Source organism: Scardinius erythrophthalmus, assembly GCF_964197995.2.
Source record: "Scardinius erythrophthalmus genome assembly, chromosome: 6".
NCBI lineage: Eukaryota > Metazoa > Chordata > Actinopteri > Cypriniformes > Leuciscidae > Scardinius > Scardinius erythrophthalmus.
Window position 1 is genome coordinate 9,337,127 of NC_138226.1, and position 15,234 is coordinate 9,352,360.

Here is a 15,234-nt window from a genome sequence, read left to right on the forward strand (position 1 = left end):
AGTGGCTTGATGGCTGCAGTTTGATCTGAACTGAAGAAACAGCCTGGGCCTACTCAGGAATTCCATGCTCCTATATAGAGATTTCTGAGCAACAGGTGAAGCCTCGTATAGCAGTGACATATGCTTCAAAGGATGCAAGTTGGGCTGCAGTCTCCTTTAGGGCTGACAAAATGGCTGAAAAACTCAATTAGATTTTTTTACTTAAGTATTACTAATTTGAATTATATTCTAATTAAAAAGGCATAATTTCAGTTAGGGGGAAAAAGCTTTTGGCTTGTCTCCTTGGGCCACAAAAGAGGGCAATGAGCAAAATATTAATGTACTGCATTAAATTGTTTATTCAAAAGCAATGAAATAACATGACTGTAAAAAAAAAGTGCATAACGTTTAAACATTTAAAAGCATCAAGTATGTACAGCATAGTTTAATACCCCCACAAAGCCTTAACTCAAGATTTTTTTTTAAAGTTGAACTACTTTTAACTTTACATGGCTTTCTAAACATGCAACGTTCAAATATGTCCATCTAGTGCATGTGAATAGTACATAGAAGTACATAGAAAACAATGGAAAAGCAGTGCAGAAAATGTGTCATGTGTGAACGGCTTGGTCATGGTTTTGACGTAACCAAGATCTTCTCTACATTGAGCTTCTCTATTTCTGCAATGTTTTGAATGAACAACACAGCAGCGCCGCATCTAGTGGGTTCAAATGTATAGGCTAAGAAAAACATAAAAATGCAACGACTTACATCATTGCATCTCATGCCTGAGTCTGACGCACACCTAACAAATGGTTTTTTTTTTTTTTTTTTTGACAAATATTACACATTTTACTCGAATCTAATAATCTGACTGCCCTATAGTCTCCTTAATTCGTCTGGTGTATCATTTCATCTCAAAGACTTGGTAGTGCACGCATTTGTGAAGTTTGAGATAGTCGTGATGCTGAGTAAAATGTAAAGATGCTGAGAGAATGCCTCAAAGCTTCTCTCTGGCTTAACAATATCCCATATTTTCCTTTTTGCCATTTACAGAGACAGGTGTGATATCTCTATTTCTACTTATCTTTTTCCTGCATACTATTTAATTTTTTTTTTTTTTTTACAGCATCAATAAGAACATTTCCAGACTCATTGAATCATCTATACCACTAGTCATGTTCAGCACATTGCATCAACAGCCATCACTTTTGATTTAAAAGATTCTCAACCCAGAGAACAATAGCACAGTATGGAACTGTATTAGTAATTTTGATTTGTTCCAGAAAGGGAGAGAGAAGAAAGAAAGATGACTCAGTCCAATCCAAACCAAACGTGTGGTCGCCATTACAAATCCTCAATCGTTTTTACATCATAAAACCTTAGATAACATGCCAGTGTGAAAAGGTCTAGACTGAAATACCACATGTCTTAAAAATGAAGTGATGTGGGGTGTTTGTTTCTCTGTTAGCACCCAAAGCCCTTGCTTGCTTTTTAAAACACTGGTGAGTCAGATGCTTTCATTCTGGAGCCATCTTATACGCCCTAACACCCAAGAAGAACTACTGCCTCAAACCAGTACCAAAAGATTAGGTAAGGCATTTGTGTCATGCTGAAAATTTTTAAATTTAGTAACAAATCAATACACATAACAGCATGAGCATGTTGTGTTTTATCACATCATTAACAAAGCTCTGAGGTCATGCCAACTCTCTGCTACAAGCCAGGATGGAATGAGATTACACAGAACATCATTATGGCTTTAATTAGATCAAGGACAAAAGCTCAGAGTTACAGTGGCATTATTTTGATGTTTCAGTGCAAGAGGTCAATGAAACTCCACCCAGTTACATAAATGCCACAACAAAGCAATTGTATGCACACTTCTACTACAGTAGATTGTGGCTTATTTTATAAAGCTTGTTGGAACAAGTATACACCCAATGACAAAATTGGATTTAGCAAACACAGTAATATAACTATATATAAGAATGTAATATCGTCATAGTAATATGTAATAGTATTAAAGTGATAGTTCAACAAAAAGTGATATTTTATAAATTAGCCTAATTTATATGTTATAAAACTATTGATTAAACAAGTAGGCCTACACAAAATCGACAGCACTGAACTTAATTAAAATATATTATAATACAGATAGCTCACCCAAAAGCAAACATCTGTAAATATTTAATCATCTTTATGTTGAATGCTGTCAATGGAGCACAAAATTAGATTTTTATTCAATACAAAAAAAAAGTAAATAATGACAGATTTACATTTTTGGATGAACTATTCCTTTAAGAGTCTGTATACAACTTTAATTGGAGTTTACGGCAACAAAAAGCTTCAGCGGTGGCACATAAAAGTGCAACACCAGTGGTTTGATAAAACCACCCACTTGCTAAAGGCCAATGAGAAGCTAAGCACAAAGTAAACAAGATGCTTTTAAGAAAATTAAAATCAGTGGATCATCATTAAATGTTGATGTAAATGGCATTTAAAAGAAAGGAAAACTGTCACAAAGAGTAGAGGAAATGGGCTTTCTAGCAATGCAGAATGTCGCCAATAGCAGATTGGAAAAGCAATAACGTTTTAGTGCAGCCTGAGGGATGTTTCATCTCATCAGAATCACTACACATGAAAGCAGAATAAATGCATATTAACTCAGTTTATTCTAATGCACTGAATTAGTCTTTTGCATTTGGTATTGATTCATTTCCACCTACGAGTAATGCAACAACACAACCTCTCAGCTGGACAAAGAAAAGCTGTTGATAGGCAGAAAATTAATGGCTGAAGGAGGCACAGCTGTGTGCTTTGTTAGAGAATGTGACAAAAAGTGCCTTCGTGTTTGTGAGGACGTATGTTTTTGAGTGTGCATAGATGCCTTTTTATATAAAATCAACTATTGGGGACTATATTTACTCCCCCCATCATTCTCATTGCAAATGGTTAAACTGCCTTTCACCTACCACAAAAGACCAAAACAAAATTCAAACGCTCTAGTCATTTTCCATGAGTCATATGTGGTCATGCCAGATTAATAACTTTGTCACTCTGCAAGGGTCTATTAGCAAAACAAAGATACAAGAAATCCTCCAAAATCCGAGCAATTGATCATGTATTATAATTTCCATTTGGTCACAAATAAATTATGTTTGAAACCTTTCGCTACACACTCCACAGATTGTTTGTGTGGACGGTCTGACCTCTGAGGCCATGGAAAGTTGTGCATAGCCAAGCCAACAGAGTGCTATCCCCTTTCAGAACAATTATTGCTAAGTGTGTGGGTTGAAGCCAAAGCCCACATCTTACTGCTCAACCGTTCCCCCTAAATACAAACCCAAACGCTGAGATTTTTCTTTCATTTGCATTGAGAAATCCACTATTTTAACAACAATTACAGCAGTCCATGTCATATATGTACATTTATTTCCATAAAAGAATTTCAGCCGTAATTTGACCATGAAAGGAATGTATTTTTCAAATAAAAACTAACAGTTAAGACTTGCTAAAATGATAAAGCTGCAGATTTTGATGTTTCGTCCTATATTCAGATGTACTTTACTCGCTGTACATCATTTCTCATCATTATTATAGTTCTTCCACCCAGCAGTTTAAAACACCCATATTAGAAACATTGCTGTGTAATGCACAGAGCAATTACAGGTGAAAGGTTCCCTGAAGAGACAGAGACAGCAGGCACTTTACGAGAGAACTATTCGCTGAGAATGAATATAAGCACTCTTGGATTGAGTGTCGGCTGAAGCAGACCAGAAATATACATTGCAGTTGCATGTTTACAGATTCAAAGTCTAAGGGTGGGCTGCACAAATAAGGATTAAATCCTTAAAAAGGTTTATCTAGGATTTATTTGGATTAAATCAATGTTGCACCACTTAATTTTGAACATGGCTAAACAAATCAGTGATTAAAACTTGTCATTAAACCTTCACCTGCAATTAATTTTGATTGTCTGCCATGATAGATTTTCCAAAAATGGCAGTAATGTTACTCGTTCACTTCCTTTTTCAATGACTTTAAAAACAAGCAACATAAATCTTAGTCCTTATCAGTTTACCCCACCTAAAACACTTGTTTGCTATGTAGCTACTGAATAAACATGATGGTGACCAGCCAATGTCAATCGGTCTCTTGTCTCGAAATCTGAATCAGTAATGATTCTCAAACAACACAGACTATTTCAAAGCAAGCTATTTTTACCATTCTTGTAATGACCAGGCAAAAACCATTTTTCTCCCCTTCATTCAGACTGACTCTAATTGAATAAGGTCTAGGCAAAACTCCTGGCTGAAGGCCTATATATAGCTGTGATGTCTTCCTGTGTAACTGGAGAATGGGTGGCCTATTAACATCACAAAAATCTGAAGCCTGGCACATTCCACTGTCAGAAATAGCCAGAGGGGTAGAGATGGTCCTTCTGGCCAAGACGACAGTAGAGACATTGAAAGACAGGGAAGTGGAATAGGGTAAGGTAAGAAAGGCAGAAATAAAAACGAGAGAGAAAAAGGAGAGATACTTAGAATGGGAATGGTCAAAAATCACAAAGAATTAGAGTAAAACAATACAGACTTCAGAAAATCTAAAATAGATTAAATGGGAGGATACCTGTGAGTAGTTGGTGGGGACAAAAAGACATTGTAAAGGAAAAGCAAAAGAGAAAGACATATGGCCTTTAGCTGAGTGACAAGACAGGTGTAAACTCCACAAGTTGTCCAGAGGATTGACACATGTATCATGACTACAGACGTCACGGACACATACTCTATATCAGTGGGTCTCAACTGGTTTTGCTTCAGGACCCAGATTTGATATCATGTTAATTCGAAAAAAAATAAGTTGTTGTTTAGATTTAAATAGGCAAATGCTTGTCTAGAGTCTATGATTGGATCATTATTGCAGGGATTAATATGTTTCTATATGTTATATATTTGACAACAGTTATTCTAACCCTAATTAATAGAGTGTGACACATCATGCCCATATTTCAGAATAACAATGTCAAGATTGATCAGGCTCAAATTGTGAAAGAATGTTTGGGAAGAATGAAGAATAATTTTCACACATGGCACCTCTGAGTCCAGACCTTAAATTGAAAGTCTTTGGGATGTGCTGGAGGAGACTTTACAGTGTGCTGGACGCTAACATTGTCAATACAAGACCTTGACAAAAATGTATGCACCTGTTGATGGAAAAACATCACAACATTTATTTCCATCAAGAGGTACATAAATTTTTGGTCAATATCTTGTATTGACAAAGTCTACTACAGCACATCCCAAAGACTTTCCATAAATTCTGGACTCAGAGGTGCCATTGTCACATTGTCATCCTGGAAAATGATGTGTTGTTTTATGGTTGTTTAGTGAAATGAAAAGCTACACACTCCGTCAGTTGGGTTTAGAAGAACTGTTGCCAAACATATAATAATCGCTACATTAATGATCCAATCATAGGCTCTTAAGAATTTGCCCATTTAAATCCAAACAGTGACCTTTTTTGGCCAGGCAGTGTCCTGTATTGATACTTTGCAGTCACGTGATATCTGGCGGGCAACAAACGCGGTTAGTGTATCCAATCGCACAACAACTATCTGGCATGTCGTGTACACCTCAAAACACCAACTTTTGTATATTAAAACTGGCAACGTCCTTGCAAGATCCTTGATTAGTTTACTGGTTTTCGTTGCTAGAGAATGACGTTCTTGCCCGCCAGCCAGTACAACTGACGTCACGTGCAAAGTATCAATATTACTAAGAACTGCTTAGCCAGTCAAACAAATTAGCATGACATAGCCATATTAGGAAACAATAGAGATTTTATTATAAATGCATGAATGAAAATTATTAAAAGAAATGTATTTTGCTATGCACGATTGTATGATTATCTTTTTTAGCGACTATTAGAACGGACCTATTGAGAACAAACACTGCCTTAATATTTCAAAATTTACACACCCAGATTCTCAGCCATGCCAGTAAAAAGGTAGATTTTCTGGTAACACCATATTCTGGACATTATCTAACACGCATAGCAAACAGATTATTCATTACTTTGAACATTGCAAAAATTCAAAGTTCTATTTGCCTTATACAGAATAGCTTTTCCACAGACCCCCTGGAGTACCTTCAGGGACCTCCAGGGGTCCAGAGACCCTTGGCTGAAAAGCCTGGAACTACACAAACCAAACTGGGTCCAGTTAGACAACACACCCTTGAAAAAATATCCGATACCCAAAAGAAGATCATATAATGCTCAAGGTGCCAATCATTAACATGGAATGTAATAAATGTACATCAATTTAGCATTTTAAGAGCATGCTGCAAATACAGTAAGGGTAAAAGTTTGACCTGGCTAAATAAAACACCTAAACTCTATTTCTGTTGATGGAGTGCAAATGAGAAAATGTTAGTGGCATCGGTGAAACCATAATACTGTCAGAATTATGTGCTGTGACGTGGCCAGTTCTGCACTGTGAAGGATAACAAAGAGAAAAAATCTGAAGCCTGGCACATTCCACTGTCAGAAATAGCCAGAGGGGTAGAGATGGTCCTTCTGGCCAAGACGACAGTAGAGACATTGAAAGACAGGGAAGTGGAATAGGGTAAGGTAAGAAAGGCAGAAATAAAAACGAGAGAGAAAAAGGAGAGATACTTAGAATGGGAATGGTCAAAAATCACAAAGAATTAGAGTAAAACAATACAGACTTCAGAAAATCTAAAATAGATTAAATGGGAGGATACCTGTGAGTAGTTGGTGGGGACAAAAAGACATTGTAAAGGAAAAGCAAAAGAGAAAGACATATGGCCTTTAGCTGAGTGACAAGACAGGTGTAAACTCCACAAGTTGTCCAGAGGATTGACACATGTATCATGACTACAGACGTCACGGACACATACTCTATATCAGTGGGTCTCAACTGGTTTTGCTTCAGGACCCAGATTTGATATCATGTTAATTCGAAAAAAAATAAGTTGTTGTTTAGATTTAAATAGGCAAATGCTTGTCTAGAGTCTATGATTGGATCATTATTGCAGGGATTAATATGTTTCTATATGTTATATATTTGACAACAGTTATTCTAACCCTAATTAATAGAGTGTGACACATCATGCCCATATTTCAGAATAACAATGTCAAGATTGATCAGGCTCAAATTGTGAAAGAATGTTTGGGAAGAATGAAGAATAATTTTCACACATGGCACCTCTGAGTCCAGACCTTAAATTGAAAGTCTTTGGGATGTGCTGGAGGAGACTTTACAGTGTGCTGGACGCTAACATTGTCAATACAAGACCTTGACAAAAATGTATGCACCTGTTGATGGAAAAACATCACAACATTTATTTCCATCAAGAGGTACATAAATTTTTGGTCAATATCTTGTATTGACAAAGTCTACTACAGCACATCCCAAAGACTTTCCATAAATTCTGGACTCAGAGGTGCCATTGTCACATTGTCATCCTGGAAAATGATGTGTTGTTTTATGGTTGTTTAGTGAAATGAAAAGCTACACACTCCGTCAGTTGGGTTTAGAAGAACTGTTGCCAAACATATAATAATCGCTACATTAATGATCCAATCATAGGCTCTTAAGAATTTGCCCATTTAAATCCAAACAGTGACCTTTTTTGGCCAGGCAGTGTCCTGTATTGATACTTTGCAGTCACGTGATATCTGGCGGGCAACAAACGCGGTTAGTGTATCCAATCGCACAACAACTATCTGGCATGTCGTGTACACCTCAAAACACCAACTTTTGTATATTAAAACTGGCAACGTCCTTGCAAGATCCTTGATTAGTTTACTGGTTTTCGTTGCTAGAGAATGACGTTCTTGCCCGCCAGCCAGTACAACTGACGTCACGTGCAAAGTATCAATATTACTAAGAACTGCTTAGCCAGTCAAACAAATTAGCATGACATAGCCATATTAGGAAACAATAGAGATTTTATTATAAATGCATGAATGAAAATTATTAAAAGAAATGTATTTTGCTATGCACGATTGTATGATTATCTTTTTTAGCGACTATTAGAACGGACCTATTGAGAACAAACACTGCCTTAATATTTCAAAATTTACACACCCAGATTCTCAGCCATGCCAGTAAAAAGCTAGATTTTCTGGTAACACCATATTCTGGACATTATCTAACACGCATAGCAAACAGATTATTCATTACTTTGAACATTGCAAAAATTCAAAGTTCTATTTGCCTTATACAGAATAGCTTTTCCACAGACCCCCTGGAGTACCTTCAGGGACCTCCAGGGGTCCAGAGACCCTTGGCTGAAAAGCCTGGAACTACACAAACCAAACTGGGTCCAGTTAGACAACACACCCTTGAAAAAATATCCGATACCCAAAAGAAGATCATATAATGCTCAAGGTGCCAATCATTAACATGGAATGTAATAAATGTACATCAATTTAGCATTTTAAGAGCATGCTGCAAATACAGTAAGGGTAAAAGTTTGACCTGGCTAAATAAAACACCTAAACTCTATTTCTGTTGATGGAGTGCAAATGAGAAAATGTTAGTGGCATCGGTGAAACCATAATACTGTCAGAATTATGTGCTGTGACGTGGCCAGTTCTGCACTGTGAAGGATAACAAAGAGACAAAGCCAAATATAAACACCTAAAGTACAATCCCCTCTCATCGCCTCACTGATCTAAAACCAACAGATGAATTCTGCTAAAAACAGCTAAAATACTACATATTCCTTAATTAAAAATTAACAGATTATTTTAGAGTATGAATGAACAGATCACCACTGTTTTTTCAGATGATACTGTAATTTCAAGATATATTTGTGGGGGTGAAGGGAATATAACTTTTTGCAACTTTACAAATAATGGGATTATTTTATTGTGCCAAATACTTCGCACTACATTTTTTTGAAAAAACTGTCAATACATTTCACAATTCCTCTTTGAGATGAGGGTGTTAAGACCAATGTTTTAATTTTGTCTGTGTATCATCGAAAAGCATAGACAACATTTTAGCTATATCGCCCAGCCCTATATGTTTTACATGTTCCCACACATTCCTTGTAAAGACATGGTCAATTAGACACATTTTAGACTGTGAAAGCAAACAACCTCTGCAACATTTCGGCCCCAAAGGTAACTGGAAAAAGAACACATGAAACCTCGTCTTTCCCATTTGAGTAAGAAGGCGAAGTGCTTACATCAAAGCTTCAGAGGAGAAGACAGAGCACCCTAACATTGGGGGTGGAAATTTCGCAGCTCTACATTAAGACGGGTGAGCAGTTTGTCTCAGGCCATCAGCTGCCCCCATCATTCCACTCTCGGCCACCAAACAGATCCTTGAGGTTACTGCCACCATGGAACCCCAAACAAACAAAGTGACTGAAGAAGGAGGGGTGAATACTTCACTGTATTTTTCATAATTGGATTATCCACCATTTTGTGAGACGCATCTGAGGGGTGTTACTCCTTTAGCAAATTATCACGCATCACATTTTGGTGAGTGAGAACGTTTGCCTTCCACCTTTTTTCTCTGAAGTCTAAACTCGATAATGAGCTACACAAGCTTGATGATAGGGCACAATGTCCTTATGTTGGGGTGTTCCATTCATTTCTACAAGGCTGTAGGTAGACTGATTAAGCCACTGACCTTTCAAAATGAAACATTAAATGTTAATATACTTAGCTACATTCGTAGTTACCTTCACCCAAATCCAAAACGGCTAGGACAGCACTGCTTCTGGCTTCTCCAAGATGGTTGGTGGCGATGCAGGTATAGAGGCCGGCATCACTGGGTTTGCAGTCTCTGATCCACAGGCCTCCATATTCCTGGTTGTCCATGTTGAGCAGGTCATCATTGTGGTACCAGTAGAGGGTAGGCTGTGGGTCTCCAGCCACTGCCACTTTCAGACGGATATCACAGCCGGTACCTACCGCAGCATTCCTCATCTTCCGGATGAACACTGGAGGAGTTGGGGTTGGGTAGACGGAAGCAGCGGTATCTGGTACGACCTGATCAGAACTAACTTTTGCCCGTTTCGATGGTATCCTGGGGCTGGGAGGCGCCATTCCTCTTACTTCTTCATCAGCACCCTTCTTCAGGGTCATCTGGACCTCAGCCTTCCTCATAATGCAGTTGAGAGCTTCTTTACAGACTGCTGCACGTTATTGGACTGATTAAAGCTTCAATTTACATTCAAACGTATCTCTAATCTCTAAATTGTCCATAAATAAAATAGCTTTTCATAATTTGGTGTTTTGATATGGTAAACATATTCCAAACATTCAAGCAGACATTATCAAATGCAAGACTCCGCTCCAGGTCTAAGTTATCGATGCCAGATAATGCAATACTTACATATCCAATGACTTCATTAAAAGGTGGAAATCTCTACCTGCATTAACAGAAGACCTTCTGAAAGGCCTTCAGGACCGTAGAAATTTCCCACAGGTTTTCTGCATTATAAATGTTTTGGAATATGTTTCTCACATCCTTGAGACATCCAATTAGAGAATCAGAAAACAAAAAGCTTAATCTTTGTCCAATTAGGCGAATGGAGCTTGTGCATATACTCCTGGCTGGTTGGTATTTTTAGAGCGAGTCCCAGAGGATCATATTGCATTAGCAGCTACCCCTGTTGCCTTTTGGAATATTTGGCCTCAGCTTTTCACCCTCAGACTCAGGTCCCACAGTTCTTCGGCATCTAAGGAAAAAAATGACCACTGGATCCTTTAAGCGATTACTCAATTGCAGGATTTCCAACTCTGTAGTGGTTTCCAACTCAGTGCCTGCAGTGCCCAGATTTCGTCCCCTTGCCCTCCAAGTTAAGCTGTCTCACTCATGATAGCCCCCTCCCTCCACTCGAATGTTCCCCCGGGGAGGTGACAGACAAGTCCCACTAAGTCATCAAGGAACAGCTGTACCCTGATAGGTCAAGTTTTTTGGACAGCCCGGATGCTTTGGCCCAGCCCCTCATCTTCTTCTTTGGCACTAACAGCCAATCACAAGCTCCAGAAATTGTGACATAGTGGCTTAATGAGGGAGGGGTTAAGAATAAAGCTCTGATTCATGTGTCAAAGATAGTTGCTGAGTAAGAATCAACACCGTCACCAGCACCAGACTTGGCAGTGGGATTTTTTTTATTATTCCCTCAGAAAATAATATGATTCAACACTCAAGCCTTGTAAGAATTCACATTATTTCCTATTATTATTAGAACAAAACTTATTGATATTTGATTATCTCATCAGCAATGGTAATAGTTGGCTAAATTAATGAATTCCCTCATGAGTGTAATGAACGTAGTGATACTTTGCACAGTCCAAAGAACATGAGAACCAAACAAAAGACCCTAAAACAACAGCTGCAATACAACATGGACTGCCATCTGCTGGACATGTTGTATACAAGCAATAATAACGCTATTTCATGGTTCAAATCTAGATTGTGAAGACGACAACAAAATTCAATATTCATTAACTGCAGTGGTCAACTAGTGGTCGAAGTCCAAAGCTGGCAAACATCATTAGAGAGCTAGATAGCATAACGCTGATATTTTATTAATATAAAACAGTGTTAGTTTAACACCAGTTAAACCAGTACACACCAGTTGTGTGTACTGGTTCTCATTGGCTATTATAAAATAGATAGAATAGTCTATATGTATCTTATTTGTATGTATGTATATATATATATACAAATATATATATAAAGTGAATTTTGGTTAAATATTTGAAAATATTGTGTTCAATAATTAAAAAACATTCTGTTAATTAATTAATTGGCTGATATGTCAGTCGATCACTAATTATTTAAATGTGAACAGTCAACAAAAAGTTCCTAATTCAACAAAATGACATTGTGTCCAATTCTACAATATGATAAATAATTATGGACATGTATACAGACTATTGTATAAAAAGTGACTATACAGATTGTTGCATAATTTGTAATTATATATTAAAAGTAAAAATATTATTTCCACAGCTTCATGAATGTTTTACCTCACAAGAGTGTTCACAATCTGCCAACCCTCTTGTAGATTTAACGGATGACTAATGTAAATTAAAATTTTCCCTACTTTATAATGGGATCATAAACAAGTAAAATGATTTCAGAGGGCTGAATTTTATGCGAAACATGTGCTCCCTTCTCCTTGGAACCCCCTTTGAAAGGAAAATCCTTTCTGCAGTTTGTCCTGCAGGACCCAGTTGTCATAGAAACAGCATCGCTCCCTAGACTGTTGAATTGAGAGCAAATGTGTGGATGGTGCACAGGTCTCTGAGTGAGTGAGTGGGAGGGAACAGGGGAGGCAGATACAACACTTTACTATTCTAACACAATAGGGGAGATAGCAGATGTTCCACTAGGACACTGTTTTAGGGGCTAGGATGATTGGAAAAGGCATGGATGGATGGCAGGCATGGAGAGACTGGCTACGAGAATGATTGACGTTAACAGAAAACAATGAATATAAGAGTTCCACTTACGTGTGGTCGAGTCTCACTTAAAGCTGGAAGCAGAGCGGTGATGCTGTGATGAGTGGAGAGTCTGGTGTGTGTGTAAAACATCGACCCCTGCTGGTTGAAATGATACCCTGATTATTTGGGTGTTTCCTCGGTGATGTCACTAAGGATAGGAGCTGCCCACTTGTGATGACATTTCAAATGTTCCCTAAATTGTTTAATGTAATGATACTGATGGCAGCCAATAGGGACAGTGATTCTTTCAAATATAAATACCAAATGCACTTAAATATGATCGGCACAATGATTTTTATAGTGTATGCTATATAAATATTTTAATTATGCTCAACTCTACACCAGTTGTGTGTACTGGTTCTCATTGGCTATTATAAAATAGCCAATTATCTAGAAATCTCCATAAAATGATTGCAATCTCTATAAAATGTTTTTTAAAAGCTAATCCCTCATTTTAAAATTTTCAAATACATTTTTATGGAGAGTCCAAAAGTCTTGGGACCATCCCAAAATATAGAAATTCTTTCAAATTTAAAGCACTATAGTACGGAAGCCCTAAGAGGCCATTGATTATAATTTTTTCTATGTTGTTTTCTCGTGATAACGAGAAAATTAAGTCGTGATCACGAGAAAACAAGATAGGAAAAAATAACAATCCATGGCCTCTTAGGGTTTCCGTACTATAGTTCATTTAAAAAAAAAAATAGTTTGAAAAGATCCATTTACAGAAACATACCCATAATATAAGGTGTAATGTTATTGCTTCTGAAGTTAATCGACTGTTAGCAAGTTCAAGCTTTTCTCTAAAAAGAAAGTGATTTTCATGATCACATGCAAAATTAAGTCAAATTCCAGTAAAAAAAAAAAAAAAAAAAAATCTACATCAGATAAAAGTGTAACATCAGTTAATAAATCAAACTGGAGAAGGGACAATAAAAGTCATTTAATTCATACACTAATTTGTAACAAAATCAGCATTCATTATCAAAGCTAACTAATTATTTAGTTTTATGACAAGGTAAATAATCTGTGATCATATCTTGTGACTCCTTTTTGGTCGCATTAGCCTTTTTGAAAGTCTCATATGTAAGTGCATTTCTCATATTGGATGGTGTGAGTTACCTTGAAAGTTTTTTCAAAGCAAAATAGCACTTCATTCATGTTGAGCATATGATGAATGAAAAATGCCCTTATGATTAGAGAGACATCTTATCTCATACAGACGCAAACACATGCAGAAAACAAAACATACTGTATGTACCAGTGTGTGCGCAGCTGTGTAAAGATTACTATGAGATGCACATATAAATCCAGGGTCTTATAAAAAGTCATTCACAGATTCTTCAGTGAGCATTTTAAATACCACATGGATACAGCCAAACAGTCAGCCTAACAGCTAAAGTTATGTAGAGTCCTGAATAACGTCTATTGTACAATGTCACATGGTTAAAAATGCTAGTATTATGCTTGTACGGATTGATTAAATATCACACACTACAAAAAGCTATTAAATATTATATATTTCAGTTGAAAGCCTGTATCTTTCATGCTGCTTGTATGACAGGCTGCTATATTTTCTTGCAACTTATTGACATCAGCTAATTTACATTTAAAAATATCAGACCATTTTAAATTTGGCCAACATTTAACCAATTTTTATTTTTATTTTTTTTGCCAGACATATACGGCTTGGTTAGAGTTATAGCCTATATGTTTTATATAGAAGTAACTACTGATTGGTACTTAGTTGGGGTTTTCTAAAAGTTTCACGATTTTAACTTTATTGTGCGCCTGTAGATGTCGCTGTTTTATCACAATCTCTAGAGTTGGATTATATTGCACGAGCTCGTCGGTCAAAAAGCTAAAATGCTATACTGCATACTCAGAAAAAAAGTTCATGTTAATAAATGTTATTTCAAATTAAAATGCATTGTTAATCCATCAGTAATTTAACCCAATAAGATAACTAGCCTATATTAAACGACAATAGTCTATTTTGATTAATTAAAAACCTCAAACACCACCAACATATGCTTGATCTTAGGCATAACAACTTCTCATTGGCAGAGACGGGAAAACTTCAAATCTAAAACGCAATATCAGCAATTAAAAACGAAATAGGGTGTCACTGTTTTCTAATGACATCAGTGGAAATGAAGGCAGTCCCACGAGCACGCGCACATCGCAGGCAGGTGAGAGATTGACGTCAGGTCGGAGGAAAAACGGCTGTGTAGAATAAACCTGCTCCTCATCTGCTCTACGGGATACATCGCTGTTTAAAGATTGTTCATAGAAATTCAGGAAAAATCCAGGATGGTGATAAAATGATGGTTGGACGGGGAGAGCAGTTTGATGAAGAGATCGTCCTCCTTCAACGCCAGACGGTGAAATAACAGAAACTTCCTCACAACAACTGGGTAAGTGAGCTTGTATTTAGCCACACCGTCTCACTGTATCACTTGTGTTTGTAAATACATTAACGCATTATGTGTATATATAAGCATTGTATACATTGTTAATATAAGGCGGTGTAATGTTACTGTTACCGTTTCAGACAGGGACCCTTTGAAATGTATAGTTGTGCCAGTATCAAAATGGTTTAATGCACAAAAATAAGCAATATTGTACTTAATATTAGGCTAAACATTGAAATGTAGTAATGTTACTATAATAAACCATATAAACAACATGCAAATTATTAGCATGTGCATATAGAAGAATGTAAGCCAATCACATTACCCATAAATGCAA

General features: G+C 36.9%; 1 protein-coding gene across 1 annotated transcript in view; it reads right to left on the reverse strand.

Annotated features, from left to right (window-relative positions):
- The window catches only part of spegb (striated muscle enriched protein kinase b), an 83,169-nt gene extending 72,290 nt beyond the window's left edge, over positions 1–10,879 (reverse strand). The window contains exon 1 of the mRNA XM_081368868.1: positions 9,705–10,879. Within this exon, the coding sequence (XP_081224994.1) occupies positions 9,705–10,131 (427 nt within the window). The 5' untranslated portion in view covers positions 10,132–10,879. The remainder of the gene's footprint in view (positions 1–9,704) is intronic.
- Between the last annotated feature and the right edge of the window lie 4,355 nt (positions 10,880–15,234).